Source organism: Zophobas morio, unplaced genomic scaffold, assembly GCF_036711695.1.
Source record: "Zophobas morio isolate AGI-343-1 ecotype UQ-CSIRO unplaced genomic scaffold, CSIRO_AGI_Zmor_V1 ptg000030l, whole genome shotgun sequence".
Classification (NCBI taxonomy): Eukaryota; Metazoa; Arthropoda; class Insecta; order Coleoptera; family Tenebrionidae; genus Zophobas; species Zophobas morio.
This window is the reverse complement of record NW_026972135.1, coordinates 1,762,878-1,784,764: the sequence shown is the minus strand read 5'-3', so window position 1 is coordinate 1,784,764 and position 21,887 is coordinate 1,762,878. Positions and strand designations below refer to the sequence as shown.

At 32.2% G+C, this 21,887-nt stretch overlaps 4 protein-coding genes across 4 annotated transcripts; 3 read left to right on the top strand and 1 right to left on the bottom strand.

Annotated features, from left to right (window-relative positions):
* The first annotated feature begins 6,415 nt into the window (after positions 1-6,415).
* LOC135137874 (craniofacial development protein 2-like) lies at positions 6,416-7,609 on the top strand. The gene has a single exon (XM_064067635.1). The coding sequence runs from the start codon at positions 6,416-6,418 to the stop codon at positions 7,607-7,609; it is 1,194 nt and encodes a 397-aa protein (XP_063923705.1).
* A 1,037-nt stretch (positions 7,610-8,646) lies between these two features.
* LOC135137873 (uncharacterized) lies at positions 8,647-9,324 on the top strand. The gene has a single exon (XM_064067634.1). It carries the CDS (start codon positions 8,647-8,649, stop codon positions 9,322-9,324), a length of 678 nt encoding a protein of 225 aa, XP_063923704.1.
* A 386-nt stretch (positions 9,325-9,710) lies between these two features.
* LOC135137872 (nose resistant to fluoxetine protein 6-like) lies at positions 9,711-12,585 on the bottom strand. The gene is made up of 10 exons (XM_064067633.1): positions 12,510-12,585; positions 12,295-12,452; positions 12,023-12,243; positions 11,871-11,974; positions 11,636-11,823; positions 11,248-11,586; positions 11,005-11,198; positions 10,603-10,946; positions 10,409-10,551; positions 9,711-10,359 (listed from the first exon to the last, which is right to left on the bottom strand). Exons 1-10 carry the CDS (start codon positions 12,583-12,585, stop codon positions 10,255-10,257), a joined length of 1,872 nt encoding a protein of 623 aa, XP_063923703.1. The 3' UTR covers positions 9,711-10,254.
* Positions 12,586-18,763: 6,178 nt separating this feature from the next.
* Positions 18,764-19,953, top strand: LOC135138008 (brachyurin-like). Its single transcript, XM_064067821.1, has 5 exons — positions 18,764-18,902; positions 18,955-19,111; positions 19,167-19,327; positions 19,378-19,616; positions 19,669-19,953. The coding sequence occupies exons 1-5, from the start codon at positions 18,815-18,817 to the stop codon at positions 19,837-19,839; spliced, it is 816 nt and encodes a 271-aa protein (XP_063923891.1). The 5' UTR covers positions 18,764-18,814; the 3' UTR covers positions 19,840-19,953.
* The last annotated feature ends 1,934 nt before the right edge of the window (positions 19,954-21,887 follow it).

The window sequence follows — 21,887 nt, the reverse complement described above, 5'->3', positions numbered from 1 at the left end:
TAAATATGTTAAAATAAAGCGACGTTTAAAAACAAATATTGTTTCTGCGATAAAATAAATTAAAATTTACTTTGTATACCTACCTTTATCTACGATTCTTCAATAATATAGTCGTTAAACCCGTAACATAAGGGAAATAATCATACCCATAAAATAAAAGTATCTTGATATTTATTCACTGACTTGGTTTTATTGGTTGCCTATCTATCCAAGAACGCACGATAAAACCACACGCATCTGTATATTAAATGCTACGGCATATACAACAGTAGACAATTTAAATTTTTTACATGAATTCTTTGATGATAGAATGAAAAGTGTACATTCAGTTCCTGAGTGCAACCCACGGTCACCAGATTTAACCCCTCTGGATTAGTTCTTGGTCGATCTTCTAAAAAACATTATGTTTAAAACTCCCATTCACACCATGGAAGAACTGAAAGACAGAATTACCGAAGAGTGTGCCCGCATTACTCCTGCGAGCCCGCCTATATTTAATAATGATAAAATTAAAATTGTCATAATAACATCGACTTACCCAAAATAATATTCAGAACTCTTGCTGCATTGTAGCGTAATTAAGGGGACAATTTTCTGCATGCTTAATAATTGTGGCATTCGTATAAACATAAACAATTGAAGTTAAGCATGTACTGGTAATATATTTTTACTTCTGAGCTGAGGGAGGATCAGTCTAAATAAGTTTAGACGAATTTTTTGCGTTTAAAAGAAAAAGTCTTGCAGGCACCTAGTGGCTTTTTTAATATAAATAAATCTTCGGGGCCTCTTGTGTTTTGTTTTTAAAATATTTTACAGAATCTTAGGGGCTCCTAGCGTCTTTTTTTTGTTTTTGATGGAGAAATCAAAATATTGTCAAAACCGAGAAATTGAAAAACCAAGAATTTTAAAAATCTAAAAATAAAAAGATCCATTAATCGAGAAAAATTGGAAATTCGAAGAATCGAAAAGACGAATAATAATCGAAAAAGCAAGAAATCTAGAAATCGAAACCGAAAAATTGAAATGACGCAGAATCGAAACAACAAAAAATCGATTGGTCGCGAAGCCGAAAACTGAAAAAGTAATTCCGAAAAATTGAAAAATCGAAAAATCTAAAAATGAGAAAGCAAAAAATCAGAAGACTGAGAAATCGAAATAACAAAAAAATGAAAAATCTAAAATTTAAAAATTCGAATAATTGAAAAATCGAAAAAGTAAAAAATCAAAAAAAAAGAAAATCGAAAAATCTGAAACCTTTAAAATCGAAATATATACATACTGAAAAATCCCAAAATTGAAAAATCCCGAAACATACGCATTGAAAATTTGAGAAATCGGAAAATTCAGAAATCGAGAAATCGGGAAGACGAAAAATCGAAAAGTCGAAAAATTGAAAAACCAAAAATTTTAAAAACCTAAAAAATCCAAAAATTAAAATCTCGAATAAATGAAAATATTGAAAAATGTAAGATTTTAAATCTCGCAAAATTTTGAAAAATCGGGTAAGTAAAAAATAAAAAAAAAACAGAAAGAGTCGAAAGATCTAAAAATTTAAAGATCGAAACTTCAAAAATTCCAAACAAAGAATTAAAAAATTTGAGAAATCGAAAAATCGGAAAATTAAACAATCGATTAATCGAGAAATCCAAAAATTTCGAAAGGTCATCGAAAAATTAATAAACCCCAAAACTGAAACGTCGAAAAATTGGAAATTCAAATAATCGAAAAGACGAATAATTGAAAAACCAAGAAATCTAAAAATCGAAATCGAAAAATTGACAACTCGAAATCGAAACATCAAAAAATCGATTAGTCGAGAATCCGAAAAATCGAAGTAGGTAAAGATCGAAAAATGGGGAAATTCAAAATTAAAAAATTAAAATATCGGAAAACTAAAAAATTAATTCCGAAATACTGAAAAATCGAAAAATCTAGAAATGAGAAGGCAAAAAATCGAAAGACTGAGAAATTGAAACAACAAAAAGGGAAAATCTAAAATTTGAAAATTCGAAAAATTGGAAATTTACAAAATCGAGAAATCAAAACATTAACGAATCGAAAAATCAAAAAATTGAAAAATCGAAAAATGTCGGATTTTAAAATTGGCAAAATTTTTAAAAATCGAATAAGTAAAAAATCAAAAAAACAAAGTTGAAAAATCTAAAAATTTAAAAATCGAAATACGTATTGAAAACTTCCAAAATTGAAAAATTCCAAAACATAAACATTGAAAATTGGAGAAATCGAGAAACCGGAAAGACGAAAAATCTAAATATTAAAAAATCCATTAATCAAAAACCCAAACATTTAGAAACACCAAAAATTGAAAAATAGCGAAATCCAAAAATCAAAACATGGAGAGGTCGAAAAATCGAAAAATTGAGAAATAGAAGTAACTAAAAATCGAAAAATGAGACAATTCAAGATAGAAAACTTTTAACTTAAAAAACCGATAAACCGAAAAAGTGAAAAATCGAAACATCGAAAAACTGAAATATTAATTCCGAAAAAATTGAAAAACCAGAAAATCTAAAGAAAATTGAAATATGTAAAATTTAAAAATTCGAAAAATTGAAAATTTACAAAATTGACAAATCAAACAATCAATGAATCGAAAAATCAAAAGTTGAAAGGTGGAAAATTGTAAGAGTTAAAAAATCGCAAAATTTTGAAAAATCGAATAAATAAAAAATAAAAAAAAAAATCGAAAAATCAAAAATCGAGATACATAATACTGAAAAATTCCAAAATTTAAACACCGAAAATTTGGCAATCGAAAAATTGAGAAATCAAGAAATCGGAAAGAAGAAAAATCGAAAAATTGATAAGTCGAAAAATTAAAAAATCCATTAATCAAGAAATAAAGAAATCGAAAAATCAAAAAATTTAGAAACGTCAAAAAGTGTAAGATTGAAAAATCGAAGAATTTAAATACATAAATCCCGCAACTGAAACGTTGAAAAATTGGAAAATTAAAAAATCGAAAAGGTGAATTTTCGAAAAATTGAGAAATCGAGAAATCGAAATCGAAGAATTGAAAAATCTTGAAGTCGGAACTTCAAAAGATCGAGAAGTCAAAAAATAGAAAAATTGAGAAATTGAAGTGGCGACAAATCGAAAAATGGGAAAATTCAAAATTTGAAAAATTTTAACTTAAAAAAACTGATAAACCAAAAAGTAAAAAATCGAAACATCGAAAGATTAATTCCGAAAAAAAAATCTAAAAACGAGAAGCCAAAAATCGAAAGATTGAGAAACCTGAAAAATCTAAAATTTAAAAATCCGAAATATTGAAAATTTAAAAAATCCAAAATTCAAAACATCAAGAGATCGAAATATCAAAAAAGCGAAAAATCTAAAATTTAAAAATTTGAAAAATTGATTAATGTAGAATTTTAAAATTGCCAAAATTTTGAAAAATCGAATTAGTCAAAAATCAAAAAAAAAAACAGAATATCGAAAAATCGAAAAATTTTAAAAACGAAATACGTACTGAAATATCCCAAAACATAAATCTTGAAAATTTGAGAAATCGAAACATTGAGAAATCGGAAAGACAAGAAGTCGAAAAATTAAAAAATCCATTAATCGAGAAATTGAAAAATCGAAAAATTCAAAAATTTGAAAACGCTAAAAATTGAAAAAGTGAAAAATCGGAAAATTTAAATATAAAAATCTCAAAAGTGAAACGCTGAAAAATTGGAAAATCGAAAAATCGAGAAGAAAAATTATCGAAAAGCTGAGAAATCGAGAAATCGAAATCGAAAAATTGAAAAACTAAGAATTTTCAAAAACCTAGAAAATCCAAAAAAAAAATCTCGAATAGATGAAAATGTTGAAAAATGTAAGATTTTAAAACTCGCAAAATTTTGAAAAATCCAGTCATTAAAAAAACAACAGAAAGAGTCGAAAAATCTAAAAATTTAAAGACCGAAATCTTGAAAAATTCCAAACAAAGAATAAAAAAAATTGAGAAATCGAAAATTCGGAAAATTTAGAAAGGTCACCGAAAAATTAATGAATCCCAAAGCTGAAACGTGGAAAAATTGGAAATTCGAATAGTCGAAAAGGCGAATAATCGAAAAACCAAGAAATCTAAAAATCAAAATCGAAAAATTGACAACGCCAAATCGAAACATCAAAAAATCGATTAGTCGAGAAGTCGAAAAATCGAAGTACTTAGGTGAAGATCGAAAAATGGGGAAAATCAAAATTGAAAAATTGAAATTTAAAAATACGATAAACAAAAAAATTGAAAAATCGAAATATCGGAAAACTGAAAAATTAATTCCGAAATATTGAAAAATCGAATAATCTAGAAATGAGAAGGCAAAAAGACTGAGAAATCGAAACAACAAAAATGTGAAAATTTAAAATTATTAAAAATTCAAAAAATTGAAATTATTTTGGTTTGTAGTTGTTTTTTATATATATGTTTAATTTTTAGTTACATTAGGTTAAGTTACGTTGCAGTACTTCCACCAAGGAGTTTAAGTTATTTTTATTTTTATTTAATTAATGTATAATTTTCTGTCAATTTTGGGGACAATTTTAAGTTTGTAAAATAAAGTTTTTCGTTAATAAAAGGAAAACAAGGAAAAAAAATACAAAATCGAGAAATCAAAACATCAACGAATCGAAAAATCAAAAAATTGAAAAATCGAAAAATGTAGGATGTTAAAATTGGCAAAATGTTTAAAAATCGAATAAGTAAAAAATCAAAAAAACAAAGTCGAAAAATCTAAAAATTTAAAAATCGAAATACATACTGCAAAATCCCAAAACATTAACTATGAAAATTTGAGAAATCGAGAAATCGGAAAGATGAAAAATCGAAAAATTAAAAAATTCATTAATCGAAAAGCCAAACATTTGGAAACATCAAAAATTGAAAAATCGAAAAATTTATTAAATCATGGGTTACATTTGGTGTCTGAAACAATTAGACTGAATTATCCAGATGTCAATGGGATAATTAGCAATGTTCAGAAAATCTTTTTAAAAGCAACAATAAGAGTAGAGTTTTATAAAAACAGTTTACCAAATACACCCCTCCCACCTGAACCTGTATTAACCAGGTGGGGCACTTGGATTCAAGCAGAATTGTTTTATGCAGAACACTTTGATGTTTTAAACAAGTCAGTAAATATATAATGTTTTTTTACTATCATTCTTATATTGAATATTTTTAGGTTGTAATGTCATTTGAAGCCACAGATGCACAAAGCATTAAAAAAGTTCAAGAACTCCTGAATAAAGCAAACGTTAAAAATGAACTCTTGTACATTAAAACTCATTTTAAAATTATTGCTGATGCAATAGAAGAATTAGAAACTATAGGTTTAAAATTAAACCAAATAATGGAAATTGTGGAAAAAGTGTATACATCTTTAAAAAACACACCAGGAAAGGTGGGGGAAATGGCGTTCCAAAAATTATGTTCTCTATTAAAAAAGGGTTGTGTGACAGGTGGCGTGACAGGTCGAAATCAACATCGAGCCCGTTATTAAGTCGATTAATCGAGTAATAACGGTAATAAAAATCAAGTAACCGAAGTCAAAGTGCAAAGTAAAGTACACAAGAAGTACTGAAGAAAAAACCCTCCGAGATAAGGTCCTTTTCCGCTCGAGAAGGTTTGTTGAAAATAACCAATGTCGAATACAGAAGGGTCATTAACAGACGACGGTAAAAGGAAAAGGGAAGACGAATTTCATAAGGTGCTCTCCAAGAAGTCGAAAAAAGTACAAAAACCATCACCCAAACAACAAGCAAAAAAGGAAGCAAGTAAAGTAGATATGGCGGGAATCGAGGAAAACACGAAATTACTAAATCAGCTGATTGGGATAGTTGAACAAATAAGGAAAGACCAAACAACTTACATTTCCGAAATAAAACAATTGAAAGAGGAAAACCGGAAAATGATAACACGTATCGAGCTCTTAGAAACCAGACTTATGAGGGTAGAAAAATTGGAAAAGAAAAATAATATAGTAATCAAGGGCGCAGATATCCAGAATGATCCACTAAAACAAGGAGTGGCTGAATTCCTACAAAGTACAATTCAAGTCCAAGCTAAAATCATAGAAGCAACCAAGATAAAAACAACACTAGGAAAGGATATAATTGTTGCGAAACTGGGAAGCTGGGAGGATAAGCAAGACATTATGCAAGCCAAATCCAAGCTCAAAGGAACCAAGGTGTTTATTGATAATAATTTAACCAAAGAAGAAAATAGAGTACAAACCAACCTAAGGAAGCTGGCAAAAAACGAAAGAGACCAAGGAAAAAATGTCAAAGTAGGATATCAGAAACTGATCGTAGACAAGCAGATATGGTACTGGGATGGCAAAACGCAGAAAATAATGGAGAGGAATACCAAGACATAAAACCAAAAGCATCTAAGAAAACGGAGAAAATGACGACGAACTTGGCAAAGAATCTGGCAATGATTAATTCAGGGAATAGCAAGAAAATGTATATGAGAGTAGGAACCTGGAATATTAGAACTCTCTCTGAGAAAGAACAAGAACTGGTGGACGAATTTCGCAAGGCGAATGTCACACTCATTGCGTTGACCGAAACAAAACAAAAGGGGAAATGTGAACTCACACTAGGTGAAGAAGTCATACTATACTCAGGGGTGGAAGAAAACTTAAGAGCACAAGCGGGGGTGGGTTGCATAATCAAAAAACAATTTAGAAACAAAAATGTTTTAGATTGGTCTGGAATATCTGATAGAATTATGTCATTAACACTGGAAATAAACAAAGATCGAAAATACAGTCTTATTATTTTATATGGTCCTAACGAGAATGATCCGAAACACGAAAAAGATTCATTTTGGGAGGACGTCCAAAGTGTCTGCAACGAGGCAAAATATCCTGTCATAATATTGGGCGACCTAAATGGAAGAGTTGGAAATATTACAGAAGGAACAGAAGGCTCGCTGGGCAGATTTGGGGAAGTAATAAAGAATGCAAACGGTGAGAGACTAATTGAATTTGCTATAAACAACAGTTTCATAATATCAAACTCTTTTTTCGAACACAAAGATGAACACAAATATACAAGAGAAGTTAAAAGTAGGAACGAAAAATCAATCATCAATTATGTACTAATAGAAAAAAAGCACAGAAAATTAATAAAAGATGTAAAAGTAAATAGAAATGCTGAACTCGGTTCGGACCACCACCTAGTAATAGCGAAGTCAGGAATCCAGGAAGAGCCAAGAATGATTAGAACTTCCAAGAAAGCAAAGAAAAGCACGAAAGTATATAAACTAGCTGTAGTAGAAGTAAGACGAGAGTACCAGAGGCAGATAAACACAATGATAATAGATTTGGAAAATAGAGATAGCGATTACGACCTAGAACAAATGTGGGGCTGCTACAAAGGGATACTACATAAAGCGGCAGAGTCAGTTTGCGGAACTGTGACAACAGGGGGAAGGAAGAAAAAGACCCACTGGTGGAACAAAAAAACACAAGAAGCAGTAAAGAAAAAGAAAGATGCTTGGAAAAAGTACCACCAATTAGGGAGTAGGAAGAATTTGGGGAAAAAATGGAGGAGAACAGAAAAAGTAACCAAAAACTTTTCTATGCGAACCTAAAGCGATTGAGACAAGAAGAAAACAAATCAATGAGTCAAATCATTAACAAAGAAGGACAGATTCTCAACAACCCCACGGAAATTCTCGACAGATGGAAGGAGTACTTCACCGAATTGCTCGAAGGAACAGAAAATAATCAGGAAGCATCAAACTACGATGGCACAACGGTATCAGAACCTACAGCTGAGATCACAGAAAACGACATCCACATAGACGAAGTAACATCGGCAATTAAATCATTGAAAAACGGCAAAGCGGCAGGTATTGACATGATCAAACCAGAGATGATCAAATATATGGGCAGAACTGGCACTAAATATCTACACAAGATACTACAAAGAGCATGGAGATCAAGGAGAGTCCCCGAAGATTGGTCCACTGCAGCGATCATACCAGTACATAAGAAAGGAAATTATAAAGAATGCGGAAATTATAGAGCGATTTCATTATTAAGCGTGGCAGCAAAAATATACGAAAGAATCTTGGAAATAAGGCTGAGATCAACAGTAGAAGATTCACTGAACGATGCACAAAGCGGTTTTAGGCCGGGCCACAGCGTTCAAGATCATATATTCACGATCAGACAATGCATGGAGAAATATAGGAAGTATGACAAAGAACTTTACCTACGCTTTATTGACCTACAAAAGGCATTTGACAAAGTCCCAAGAAATCTTATATGGAGAGCTCTAGAAAAACATAACACCGACAACAACTTATTAGAAGCCATAAAATCGTTTTACAGAAACAATTGGAATATAGTTAGGGCCCACAATATGAAATCAACTAGATTTGCAACTACAAAGGGTGTTAGACAAGGAGGAGTGCTAAGCCCACTACTGTTCATCATCTTCATGAACTAAATCATCTGCAAATGCGAAGAAGAAACCAACAAAACCACAGTCGGGTATAAACATCCACAAAGACAGCAAATCGGAAATTGTACTTTTGCAGATGACATCACCTTAAAAGCTAGTTCAGAAAAGCAACTCCAAAACTCCTTAAACAAATGGAATGAGGTCTTAGAAGAATCGAAAATGGCAATTAATAAAGACAAAACCAAAGCCATGGTTGTGGCTAGAGATAATAAGCAAATAGACATACGTTTAGGGAACTTGAGAATCCAGCAGGTAACAGAATTTAAATACTTGGGTACCATAACTGATTCAAACGGAAAACTGGATAGAGAAATTAATGCGAGTATATCGGCAGCAGCGGGAGTCTACATGAGTCTTAAGAATGGTTTCATTAACAAGAGAGAAGTCAGTCGAAAAACAAAACTAGCTGTTTATAAGTCCATATACTTGCCTACTCTCCTCTACGGCAGTGAAACCTGGAAATTAAGTGAAAAGCAAAAAAGTAAGATACAGGCTGCAGAAATGAAATTCCTAAGAAGAATCGCAGGAAAAACTCTACTAGACAAGATTAGGAATGAAACAATAAGACAGGAGCTAAATGTTAATAGTGCTATTAGAATTATTGAACAGTCCCAACTACGCTGGTTTGGGCATCTGAACAGGATGGGTGAAAATAGGCAGGTAAAGAAAGTCTGGGAAGCAAGAGGAACAGGAAAGAGGCGTGTAGGGAGACCCAGAGCAGATTGGAACGGTACCATAAGTAGGATTCTGGTAAGAAATAACACATCCTGGCAACAAGCATCAGTACGGTGCAGGGACAGAACAGAGTGGAAAAGTTTTATCAGGGATATAAAATAATACGTTTCAACACTGTAATTAGTATTTCTGAATTGTTAATTAGTTGAAATTTCTTAAGAATTATTGAAATTTTTGTTACCTCGACACCGAAAGGTGCAAGAGGTTTATTGATTATATATATATATATATATATATATATATATATATATATTAAAAAAGAATCTAGGATACGATTTTATATGTTCAGTAAATAACGTAATTTGCGGTAATGAAAATGTTACCAACAATACATACATAAATGAAAACGTAGATTGTTCAATATTTAATTTTGCACCCATCACTTCTTGTGATGTGGAACGCACGTTTTCAAAACTTAAAAGTGTTTTAAACGATCAAAGGTGTAAATTTACAATAGAAAATTTAGAGTAATGTATAGTTTGCTTTTGTTACTCATTTTAAATACCTGAATTAATATTTTAGTTTTTGTTAAATGCGACTTGCTTTAATTTGATGGCCATTTTTTTGCTTAGAATTAGTGTTTTTTTTTAAATATATATTTTTTTGATGTACCTATGCTTTTTCGTTGAGCAAATATTTTTTCCTCCAGGTTTTTAACCTAAACTAAAATTTTTATAACCTAATTCGTCAATTTTGGGACCTAAAAATGTCTCCTTTTATTAATTTTTTAACGACCTAAAATCCGAAGCGTAATAAGAAGATAATTAAAAGGTGTTTACCTGAAAACTCTTTCTATTTCCTTCGAGATTTCATGATTAAATATTTTGCTTTAAACCCACAGGTTTTAATGCTTTTTACTCGTAATTACTAATTATTATTGCAAAATTTCCTGTCATCAAAACTAACAAAACAAAATGAAAGTACTTTTAACAAAAGTTTGTGTTAAGTTGTTGGCGTGATAGTTCGTGGATGTTGGTTGGGCAACTTTGTTCCTTCTCCATGGGTGTTTATCCTGAGTAATAACGTTAAAATTTACAAAAACTTGCCCACTAAATTTTCCACCGGCATCAGAACAAGCGAAGTCAGTACTATTGAAGTGAAGTAAGATAGCGCAAGGTTTTTAAATACCTCAGTCGTCTAAAACACAAATTTAAAAAGAAATCAGAACACTACGAAGAAAAAGTACAGTTAAATAAACTGAGGCGTGAACAGGATTTCGTTGCAAACCGGTGTCAATCCTGATAAACACAAAATGGATTAAAAATGTACCAAATGACAACTTGCCCATAGTATGCATTGGACCCCATTCAAGAAATTTCCTTATGAACCCTGAAACGAAACAAGAGTTTCTTTCGTCACTTAAAAACGGTATAAACTCACCTCCGAGACCTTGTACCAAGCCAAAAATAAAAAGACCCATCCCAAAAACACATAGCACCTTCTCGACACTACCATAAGTTGCAGCGAACCACCTACTGTTCGAGTAATAATCAGTGGTCTTGTAATACGCGGAAAATAATATCGTTCCTAAAGTACAAACCATAATAATCGTGTACCACCAAATGTGACAGTTAAGTCGTTTCGTAAAAAGTTTGTTATTCTGATAGTGTGAATACACGTAACCGAAACTCAATCCCCAGGCAAGTCCGGCCAAATTGGTGGCGATAGTTATCCAAGTCGCTTGCCACTCTTTAATGGACGTAAAATTCATGTCATACGTTAACCTGAAAATAACGAAAACTAGAGTTGACTGAACACACCTTGAGTAATCAAAACACTTACTCTGGTGTATATAAAGTGGTGAATTCGAAATTATTCCAACCTAAGTAGAGGAATGTCCAAACGATCTGCAAAAATATTAATAATCCGGAAACCAAAAACATCTGCTCGGTTTTCTTTTGGGACCACCATAGAACTAATAAACCAATCACAGTCAACTGAAAATCTACCGACAAGTACCACATTTGGGGTAAACACTTAAACAAACTGTTTTTTTTTAATAATTTATAACAAGTTTGACCTTACCACTCCATCGTCAAAGAAAAAGTTACTAATATAAAGCAGGTTTATCCACCATTTTTCGTTACAGTGTTTGTGGTCCGGTCCCATTACTTGCTCCCAAAATGGACCACGAAATAAATGCATGAACCATGTGCTATGCAAAGCGATTAAAACAGCTTGCCCTGAAGTAAACCTCATATATCTTTTGACGATTTTGCGCACAACATATCCCAGACTAACGTCATGATTACGTCTCAGATGACTGTAAAAGTTGACTGTTGTTAAGAAAGAAGATATGAAGAGGAAAACTTGAACTGCAACTGTTAGATTAATTACAGCGATAACTAAAAATGAACTCGTAAACTAAAATCAGAAATTATTTAGTACAGAGCACTCATGGTTTGTTTTGTACTTGTTCTATTTTCTGAGGGTCAGAAACTGGGATTTGTGCTGCAGCAGCCGTCGTATGTGCGATGGTCAGAACAACTGAACCAAAAAAACGCACACCATCTAAAGAATGAAAATAATTATTTGTCGCTTTTTTGTGCATTATGGAGTGGATGTTGTCAGAAAGTGAAAATGCGGAGAGAAAATCCTCAACTGAAACGAATACAATATAACTAAAATCACAGTCGTGCAAGTCTTACAAAAAGATATCTTTGTGTCCTCATTTTTGACAATTTTTTTTCCATAAATTGCCAGCCATATTGAAACTAGTACTACAAAGCCGACGTAAGTACCTAAACCCATCCTAAAACTTCGAAATAAATTCAAGTCTTGAAATGAACTGAGTTATTACAAAACAGTAAGATCCTTAGTGTTTATAACGTAATCGGATTCTTTCGTTTCGCAGTGGTACTTGTTAATTTGAGCATCAAGTCCTAAACGTCCGTATTTTGACTTGTATATTCGACTTAAGCACTCGGATATTGTTTCGTTGTACTTTGCACATTTCCTACTGGCGCATATTCCGTGTCTGAGTAAATCGTAGCGATAGTTTTTCCTGTCCGAGCTCACTTTCTGTAAAAAATGAAAAAAAAAATAAGAAAAAAATAAGCACGCTGATTCTACCTCTATTATATTCCAGAGGGCGTTTGACTCTGTAAGATATTTCGGTTGTAATTCAACTGTAACTCTGCAGTAAGTTGGTTCAGCTTCAGTACTGCGATAGATGCATTTATCATAGTCCTCAAATTTAAAAAGCTCTGGGATAAATTTGTATTCTTCGTCTAAAAAAATTTCGAAAAATTTCAAAAATCAAATAAACTAGAGCACGTAATGATTACCTGTAATAGTAGCCGAGGTTGAAATAATTTTTAGTGTTAATATAAATTTTATCAAAACAATTTTGTTCCAACTCATTTCACCTATATTAAACAAGGTCGATTTGTCGCTACCACTGTTACTATCTGGCAGTTTATGCTAGCCCGCCTTATTTAAGTGGATTCCTTATCAAGTGGGCATTACTTAAAACATACGAGTTACATCAAAGGGGCAAATCCACAAAAGAAGACACAGAAAAAGCATTGAAGTTCCTGATAAAGATTCTTTACTTGGACGAAATTTTCTATCTCTAACAATTAAAGATCGGATTATAGGATTTTTATAAGTTTTCCTGCATACTGTGTAAAAAATGGGAAAAAAGTGGTAAATCCGCTACATGAGGAAAAAATAATAAATGACTTCTTGTTTTTGAGAAAACATTGTTGAAATTTTATTCAAAAATTGTTGAGCGCCACTGGGTTAAAGTGATTAATAAATGAGATTTCTTTAGTGGTTAAGTAATAGTTTTACAGGTAAAATTTTTATCCCAGTCATAATTTGGACAAATGAGATTGAAGTTTTGAAGAATAATGTAACATTAACTTAAAAATTAGATTTTACCTAGTGATTATAATTATTTGTCCCTTATTCAATTAATTTGTACAACCTCTATAGCAAAACTAATTTATTTCCTCGGATTTTGGAATTTTGATTTTTTTTATTTATTAGGTAATTTTGTCGATTTTTTAGATTTTTTGGATAACTAGATTTCTTGCGTTTTTGGGTTTATTGGATTTTTTCTGTTTCCCGATTTTTTCAATTATTTGGCTAATTTTTGGTTTTGCTTTTTCTGCTTTCTGATTTTTGAATTGTTGGTATATTCAATTTTTTGGATTCTTCGAATGATTGGAGTTCTCAAGTTTGAGTTTCTTAGTTTCTCGTTTTTAGATATTTGGCTTTTTTAAATTCTTGGGTTTTTTGGATTTTTTTTGAATCTTATTAATATTTCCAATTTTTGGACCATTGAATTTTTTAAGTTCTTTGGGTTTCTTGTGTTTCTATTTTTTTTTTTGGAATCTTTGGAATTTTTTGGAATAATTTCCTTGTTACTTTTAATTGCTTTTTTTCATTTTGTGGATTTTTGTTTAATTTTTTTATTGTTCGGATTTTTCGGATTTCTCGGTTTTCTTGGAGTTTTAGGATTTTTAGGATCTTTAGGATTTCTCGGATTTCTTGGATTTCTGGGATTTCTCGAATTCTCGGATTTCTCGGAGTTTTAGAATTTTTTAAATTTCTCGCATTTCTCGGATTTCTTCGAAGAAAAATTCGAAAATTTCTAAAAATGCAAAGAATCCAATAATTAAAAAATCTGAAAAATACAAAAAAAAGAAAACCTAAATATCCAAAAAATTCCAAAAAGTACAAAAACTCCAAGGAATCCAAAGAATCCAAAGAATAAAAAGAATACAAAAGATAAAAGGAATCGAAAGAGTAGAAAGAAACGAAAGAATCGAAAGAATCGAAAGAATCGAAAGAATCGAAAGAGTCCAAATGGTCCAAAGAATCCAAAGAATCCAGAGAATCGAAGGAATCGAAAGAATCCAAGGAATCTAAAACATCCAAAGAACCCAAAGAACCCAAAGAATCCAAAGAATCCAAGGAATCTAAGAAATCCAAGGAATCCAAGGAATACAAAAAATCCCAGGAACCCAAGAAATCCAAAGAATCCAAAATCCATGGGGTCCAAAGATTCATTCGATTCTTTGTTTTTTTTTTATTTTTGGATTCTTTGGTTTTTTGGATTCTTTGGAATTTTTGTATTTTTTATATTTATAATTTTTTTTTTATTTTTAGATGCTTCGGATTTTTCGGAATTTTCGGATTTTTCGGGTTTGTTAGATTTCTCGCATTTCTCGAATTTCTTAAAAAAAAATTCGAAAAATTTTAAAAATGCAAAGAATCCAAAAATTTAAAAAATCTGAAAAATACAAAAATACAAGAAATTCTAGACATCAGAAAAAATACAAAAAATACAAAAAAATCAAAGAATCCAAAGAATCGAAACAATCCAAAGAATCCAAAGAATCGAAAGAATCCAAAGAATCCAAAGAATCCAAAGAATCCAAAGAATCCAAAGAATCCAAAGAATCCAAAGAATCCAAAGAATCCAAAGAATCCAAAGAATCCAAAGAATGCAAAGAATCCAAAGAATCCAAAGAATCAAAAAATCCCAAGAATCCAAAGAATCCAAAGAATCCAACTAATCCACAGAATTCAAAGAATCCAAAGAATCCGAATAAGCCGAATGATCTGAAGAATCCGAAGAATCCCAGGAATCCAAGGAATCCAAGAAATCCAAAACATCCAAAGAATCCAATGAATCCACAGAAACCAAACTATCCACAGAATCAAAAGAATCGCATAAATCGATGGAATCGAAAGAATCAAGAGAATCCAAAGAGTCCAAAGGGTCCAAAGATTCTTTCGATCCTTTGTATTTTTTTTTTATTTTTGGATTCTTTGGTTTTTTGGATTCTTTGGAATTTTGGTATTTTTTGCATTTCTCAGTTTTTTTTAATTTTTAGATTCTTTGGACTTTTCGGAGTTTTCGGATTTTTCGGGTTTGTTAAATTTCCCGCATTTCTCGGATTTTTTTCGAAAAAAAATTCGAAAAATTTTAAAAATCCAAAAAATCCAATAATTAAAAAAACCTGAAAAATAAAAAAAATACAAGAAATCCTAAACATCCAAAAAAATCCAAAGAATCAAAAGAATCCAAAGAATCCAAAGAATCCAAAGAATCCAAAGAATCCAAAGAATCCAAAGAATCCAAAGAATCCAAAGAATCCAAAGAATCCAAAGAATCCAAAGAATCCAAAGGATCCAAAGGATCCAAAGAATCCAAAGAATCCAAAGAATCCAAAGAATCCAAAGAATCCAAAGAATCCAAATAATCCACAGAATTCAAAGAATCCAAAGAATCTAAATAATCCGAAGAATCCGTAGAATCCGAAGAATCCAAAGAATAAAAAGAATACAAAGTTATAAAGATTCGAAAGAATCGAAAGGATCGAAATTATCTAAAGAATGGAAAGAATCAAAAAAATCGAAAGAATCGAAGAACGGAAAGGATGGAGAGAATGGGCAGCATGAAATAAATTAAAAGAGTCTACAAAGTCCAAAGAGTCCATAAAAATACAGGGTGTCCAAAGAGTCCAAAGAGTACAAGGAGTCCAAAGAGTCCTAGGAACCCAAGAAATTCAAGGAATCCAAGGAATCCCAGAAACCCAAGGAATCCCATGAATCCAAGGAATCCAAAGAATCCAAAGCCAAAGAATCCAAAGAATCCAAAGAATCCAAAGAATCCAAAGAATCCAAAGAATCCAAAGAATCCAAAGAATCCAAAGAATCCAAAGAATCCAAAGAATCCAAAGAATCCAAAGAATCCAAAGGATCCAAAGAATCCGAAGAATCCGAAGAATCCGAAGAATCCGAAGAATCCGAAGAATCCGAAGAATCCGAAGAATCCGAAGAATCCGAAGAATCCGAAGAATCCAAAGAATCCAAAGAATCGAAAGAATCCAAAGAATCCAAAGATTCCAAAGGATCCAAAGGATCCAAAGGATCCGAAGGATCCAAAGAATCCAAAGAATCCCAAGAATCCAAAGAATCCAAAGAATCCAAAGAATCCAAATAATCCACAGAATTCAAAGAATCCAAAGAATCTAAATAATCCGAAGAATCCGTAGAATCCGAAGAATCCAAAGAATAAAAAGAATACAAAGTTATAAAGATTCGAAAGAATCGAAAGGATCGAAATAATCTAAAGAATGGAAAGAATCAAAAAAATCGAAAGAATCGAAAGAACGGAAAGGATGGAAAGGATGGGCAGCATGAAATAAATTAAAGAGTCTACAAAGTCCAAAGAGTCCATAAAAATACAGGGTGTCCAAAGAGTCCAAGGAGTCCAAAGAGTCCTAGGAACCCAAGAAATTCAAGGAATCCAAGGAATCCCAGAAACCCAAGGAATCCCATGAATCCAAGGAATCCAAAGAATCCAAAGCCAAAGAATCCAAAGAATCCAAAGAATTCAAAGAATCCAAAGAATCCAAAGAATCCAAAGAATCCAAAGAATCCAAAGAATCCAAAGAATCCAAAGAATCCAAAGAATCCAAAGAATCCAAAGAATCCAAAGAATCCAAAGAATCCAAAGAATCCAAAGAATCCAAAGAATCCAAAGAATCCAAAGAATCCAAAGAATCCAAAGAATCCAAAGAATCCAAAGAATCCAAAGAATCCAAAGAATCCAAAGAATCCAAAGAATCCAAAGAATCCAAAGAATCCAAAGAATCCAAATAATCCACAGAATTCAAAGAATCCAAAGAATCCGTAGAATCCGAAGAATCCGTAGAATCCGAAGAATTCAAAGAATAAAAAGAATACAAAGTTATAAAGATTAGAAAGAGTCGAAAGGATCGAAATAATCGGCAGAATGGAAAGAATCGAAAAAGTTGAAGGAATCGAAAGAATCAAAAGAATCGAAAGAATCGAAAAAATCAAAAGAATCGGAAGAATTGAAAGAATCGAACGAATCGACAGAATCCAAAGAATGGAAAAAATGGAAAGGATGGAAAGGATGGAAAAGATGGAAAGGATGGAAAGGATGGACAGCATGAAATAAATCAAAAAAGTGGACAAAGTCCAAAGAATCCATAAAAGTACAGGGTGTCCAAAGATTCCAAAGAGGTCAAGGAGTCCAAGAAGTCCAAGGAACCCAAGAAATCCAAGGAATCCCAGAAACCTAAGGAATCCCAGGAATCCAAGGAATCCAAGGAATCCATAGAATCCAAAGAACTCAAAAAATCCAAAAAATCCAAAGAATCCAAAAAGAAAAACAAAAAATCCAAAGATTCCAAAGAATTCAAGGAATCTAAGAAATCCAAGAAATCCAAAGATTCCAAGGAATCCAAAGAATCGAAAAATCCGAAGAATCGAAAGTATCCACAGAATCAAAGGAATCGCAGAAATCGAGGGAATCGAAAGAATTCAGAGAATGCAAAGAGTCCAAAGGGTCCGAAGATTCTTTCGATTCTTTGGATTTTTTTTTATCTTTGGATTCTTTAGAATTTTTGTATTTTTTGCATTTCTCAGATTCTTTTTTAATTTTTAGATTCTTTGGAATTTTAGGAATTTTAGGATTTTTCGTGTTGTACAGATTTTTTTGATTTTTGGAATTTTTGGATTATGCCTGTTACCAGATCGTAGATTGAATAATAATAACTTTATTTTCTATTTTCTGATTTTTTTGGATTTTTGGAAAATTTCAATTTGTTTTGGTATTGGTTTTTTGGATTATTTTAGACTCATTCCATTTTTTTCGATTATTTTGATATTTTTTTTTTGCTTTTCTCTGTCTGATATTTTAGATGAATGGAATTACTCGACTTTTTTGAATTGGGTTCGCTGCATTCTTAGGTTTCTAAATTTTTTGGAAATTTTTGCTGTCTGGATTTTCGGTTTGACGAAAGTCGAAAAAGATCTGAACATCTACTTGAATTTTTCTACCTGAAAATTTGTTTGTTGCAGTTTACATTAGCCAGTTTGTCTTAAGTCATAAAAGTTTAATTAAGTACATGTCCACTGAACATACAGTATTTATACCTGATATTGGCACCCAAAGAATGAAGAAGGCAGGTCGTAATAAATTTAGTGAAAAATACCCACAGTGAAAGCAACTTTATTAAATTCATGGAACAAAAATTACCTTAAACTTATTTCAACTAACGAAAATATTTTCTGACAAACATGTGGAAAAACAGTAAAATTTATATTAAGTACATATTCTTTAACAGAACTGTTTTAACTTGTTTTTGTTTGAAATTAAAAAATATACAAATATATTTAATTTTTTAGATATCATGTGAGCGCAGGTTCCAAATATCACATGCTTCAAGACAGCTTCATAAAAGGATGTGTCAAATCTCCACGAATCAAAACTGTCTCTTTATGGGAAACGACGTTTATTACTAATATTCCCCTTAAAGTATCAAGGCGTTTTTAAAAAAATGTGTGCCAGATATTTTATAATTTCGAAGAATTTTCTTTTGCTTACGCTAGTCGGTCGACAATTGTTTCAGTAATTAAGTACATACATCCGTTTAGTTTTCCGAGACCTTAATAAACTCATCCTAGGAAATTCCTTCTCAAAACGAAATTTCGTCACAACATCGACACTGAATCATCAACGATAAGATAAGATAAGACAAAATATATTTTTGTCTTAGTACCATAAATAAAGGAGACGCCTTATAGTACAATCGTCGCCAAAATGAACCACCTTCAAATTTTCCTCCTCGGTTGCGTGTTCCTCCAAATCGCCTACTCTCAAGACGCCAAACCACCGATTGAAAATACAGGTAAGTAAATCAAATTTTAACCAATTCGTCTATAATTATTATCTTTCAAAAGATTCGCGAATCATCAACGGCAATCTAGCGACTCCTGGTCAGTTTCCATGGCAAGCGGCCCTCTTTTTCCAAGGAGGCCCCGATTCCAAATTCTGGTTTTGTTCCGGGACCATCATCAGCCCAGACTGGATTCTAACAGCGGCTCATTGTGCCAACGAGTAAGTAACCCAGACCTATTTAATTTTTTTTAATGAAAGAAAAAACTCTTTGTAGAGCCGACTCAGTTTTGATTTACACCGCAATAATCGACATTTCTGCCGAAGTTGAGCCTACAGCTATCGAAAATAAATTCATAATCCACGAAAACTTCTCACCTGATTCGCTGGCAAACGATATCGCACTGATAAGATTGACGAACTCGCTCACTTTTGATGGTTCGTACAGTGGAATTTTTTTACCCACATGTATGTAAATTTTATTTTAGACGGCGTCCGGTCAATTTCTTTGTCTTCGGAAGAAGTCAAGGAGAGTGTGACTGTTACCATAAGTGGTTGGGGAAAAACTAGGGCTAACGATTCATCGATTAGCCCTCTTCTGAATTACGTAAATTTGGTTACTATAAGTAACGAAGAGTGTCAAAAGGCTTATGGGGATTCTGAGCTTATTCTTCCGGAAATGGTTTGTGCAGCCACCAATCCTGCTCCGGTTCAAACTCCATGCAATGTGAGTACTGAGTCCGAATTTTTGAGTGGAGGTTTTGTAATGGGTGTTTTAGGGGGACAGTGGTGGTCCAGTTGTGGTAGATTTTGACACAGACAATCCAAGGCATGTCGCTGTTATTAGCTTTGTGAGTGATACTGGGTGTGAAAGTGGACTTCCCTCTGGGTACACAAGGACTGCCTCGTTCTTGGACTGGATCAAAGAGAAAACTAAAATTACGGCTTAGGATGACCCATTTCGCATATGTTTATAGAAATCTATACTTATAATTTATGTTAGTGTAAGGTTTTTGTAAAATTTTAGATACTTTGTGTATGAATAAACGTTTCATTACGAAGAAGTGTTATTTCTTAATTAAGAAAAAAGGCAAAATGTAGACCCACCCACCCGCCCTATCTCAATTGTGATGAATTTTTTTATTCGTCGTGAGCCAAGAAGGCGGAGCTTAACTGCAAAATTCTTATTTCTCTACGAGAAATTAATATTTTTGAGTATCATTTTGTTCAAAGAATACTGTGTATATTAAGAAAAAATTAAACACAAAAATTAAGCGGCAAAAATTTACCATTTTAAACGTTTAAACGTGTTATGAGTTTCTAAGAATAAAAAAATCTTCACAATTGAGATGGGATGGGTGGGCGGGGTTTATATTTTGTCTTTTCTTCTTACTATACATAGTATTCTTTGTACAACACGATACTCAAAGGCACGTTTTTAATTTCTTGTAAACAAATAAGTATTTTGCAGTTAAGTTCCACCCTCTTGCTTCACAATGAATAAAAAAATCATTACAATTGAGATAGGGCGGGTGGGTGGGCATACATTTTGCCTTTTTGTTTTACTATATGTAGACTTCTTTTCACAACATGAAACTTAAATCATGTTTAAAATGGAACATTTGAAAAAGGAAATATCGATTTTGCAATTAGGCTCCGCCCATAATTGCAAAATAAATATTTCCTTGCAACAATGTACCTTTTCAACCATGTTCTAAGCTTCTTGTTGTCAAAAGATGGCTATGTATAGTAAGAAAAAAAGGAAAAATATAAGCCCCGCCCACCCACCCTCTCTCAATTCTGATGATTTTTTTTATTCATCATAACCAAGGGGCGGAGCTTAATTGGCTTAATTGTAAAATCCTTAAGGTTTTTTTTAATAGAAAATACAAAATTGGTAAAATAAACTCGGAACTCAAATATGGCGTCGATAAACTATTGCTGACTACTATTTAACAGGTGTATATTTCTTTCGGTATTTCTATCACCAAATCGTCTAAAGATGTCAACAGTGAAGGAGTGTCCCAATTATTTTTATTTCTATACTGTACAATTTTCCCCTCCCCCTCTGGTTTATAACGTATTTGAAAGCATTATCTCCTCTTTAGTTTTGTCAGATTATTTTTTTATGTCGATTATACTGTGTAACTGGGTTACAAATTTTATTTAGTCCTATTTACTAGTTTACTTTAATTTTAGTAAATTCGATATTTATATTTCGATCTTTTGTGATTCGATCTTAATTCCGTAAACTTCAAGTTGTCAAGATTATCGTCCGCATAGTAGATTTTTAATCAAAATGTATTTGTCTAATCCCTACTCCATTTTTTCAATAAATAAGATAAATTTAATATAATTAATAAAACTCTATCTTTTTTTGGTTAAATTAAGAACGAGTCACCGCATTTTGTCGAAAATGTGTATAAATTTAATTCTCTTTTCTGAGGCGACAAACCCATTCAAATCAAACTAATTTCTACGTGATGTTGTTAGGTAAACATAAACACTTCAAGGTTGCTGAGAGGCCACTAATTGAGAAGTAATAAAACTAATTACATCCTTATTACCCGAAAACCACTCTTTTCAAATCATTTCTCTTAAACGATTTGGCAAATTCAATGAATCCAAAACACGTTTTATTGAAGTTACCTTTAACAACTCTACTGTTGCTAACGGCATGCCTAAAATCGTCAAATCAAAAAAGTAATTTCTACCTCCGGACTACCACTGTTCTGTCAAAACGTACGCGGACTTCGAACCAAAACATCATCGCGTTTTGAAATTTAAGCTACGATTTGGATTTAAACTCTTGAACAATCAAACAGATTGTGCACAGCTTTTGTTGGTTTTAAATTTCAAAACGCCTTTAGTTTAGTTAGTTGGAAAGTGGAGTTCCCCAGGGATCAATCTTGGGGCCTCTTTTGTTCTCTATTTTTATATCGGATATTCAATTTGTCCCGAGGTATTGCAAAATTCACTTATATGCTGATGACATCCA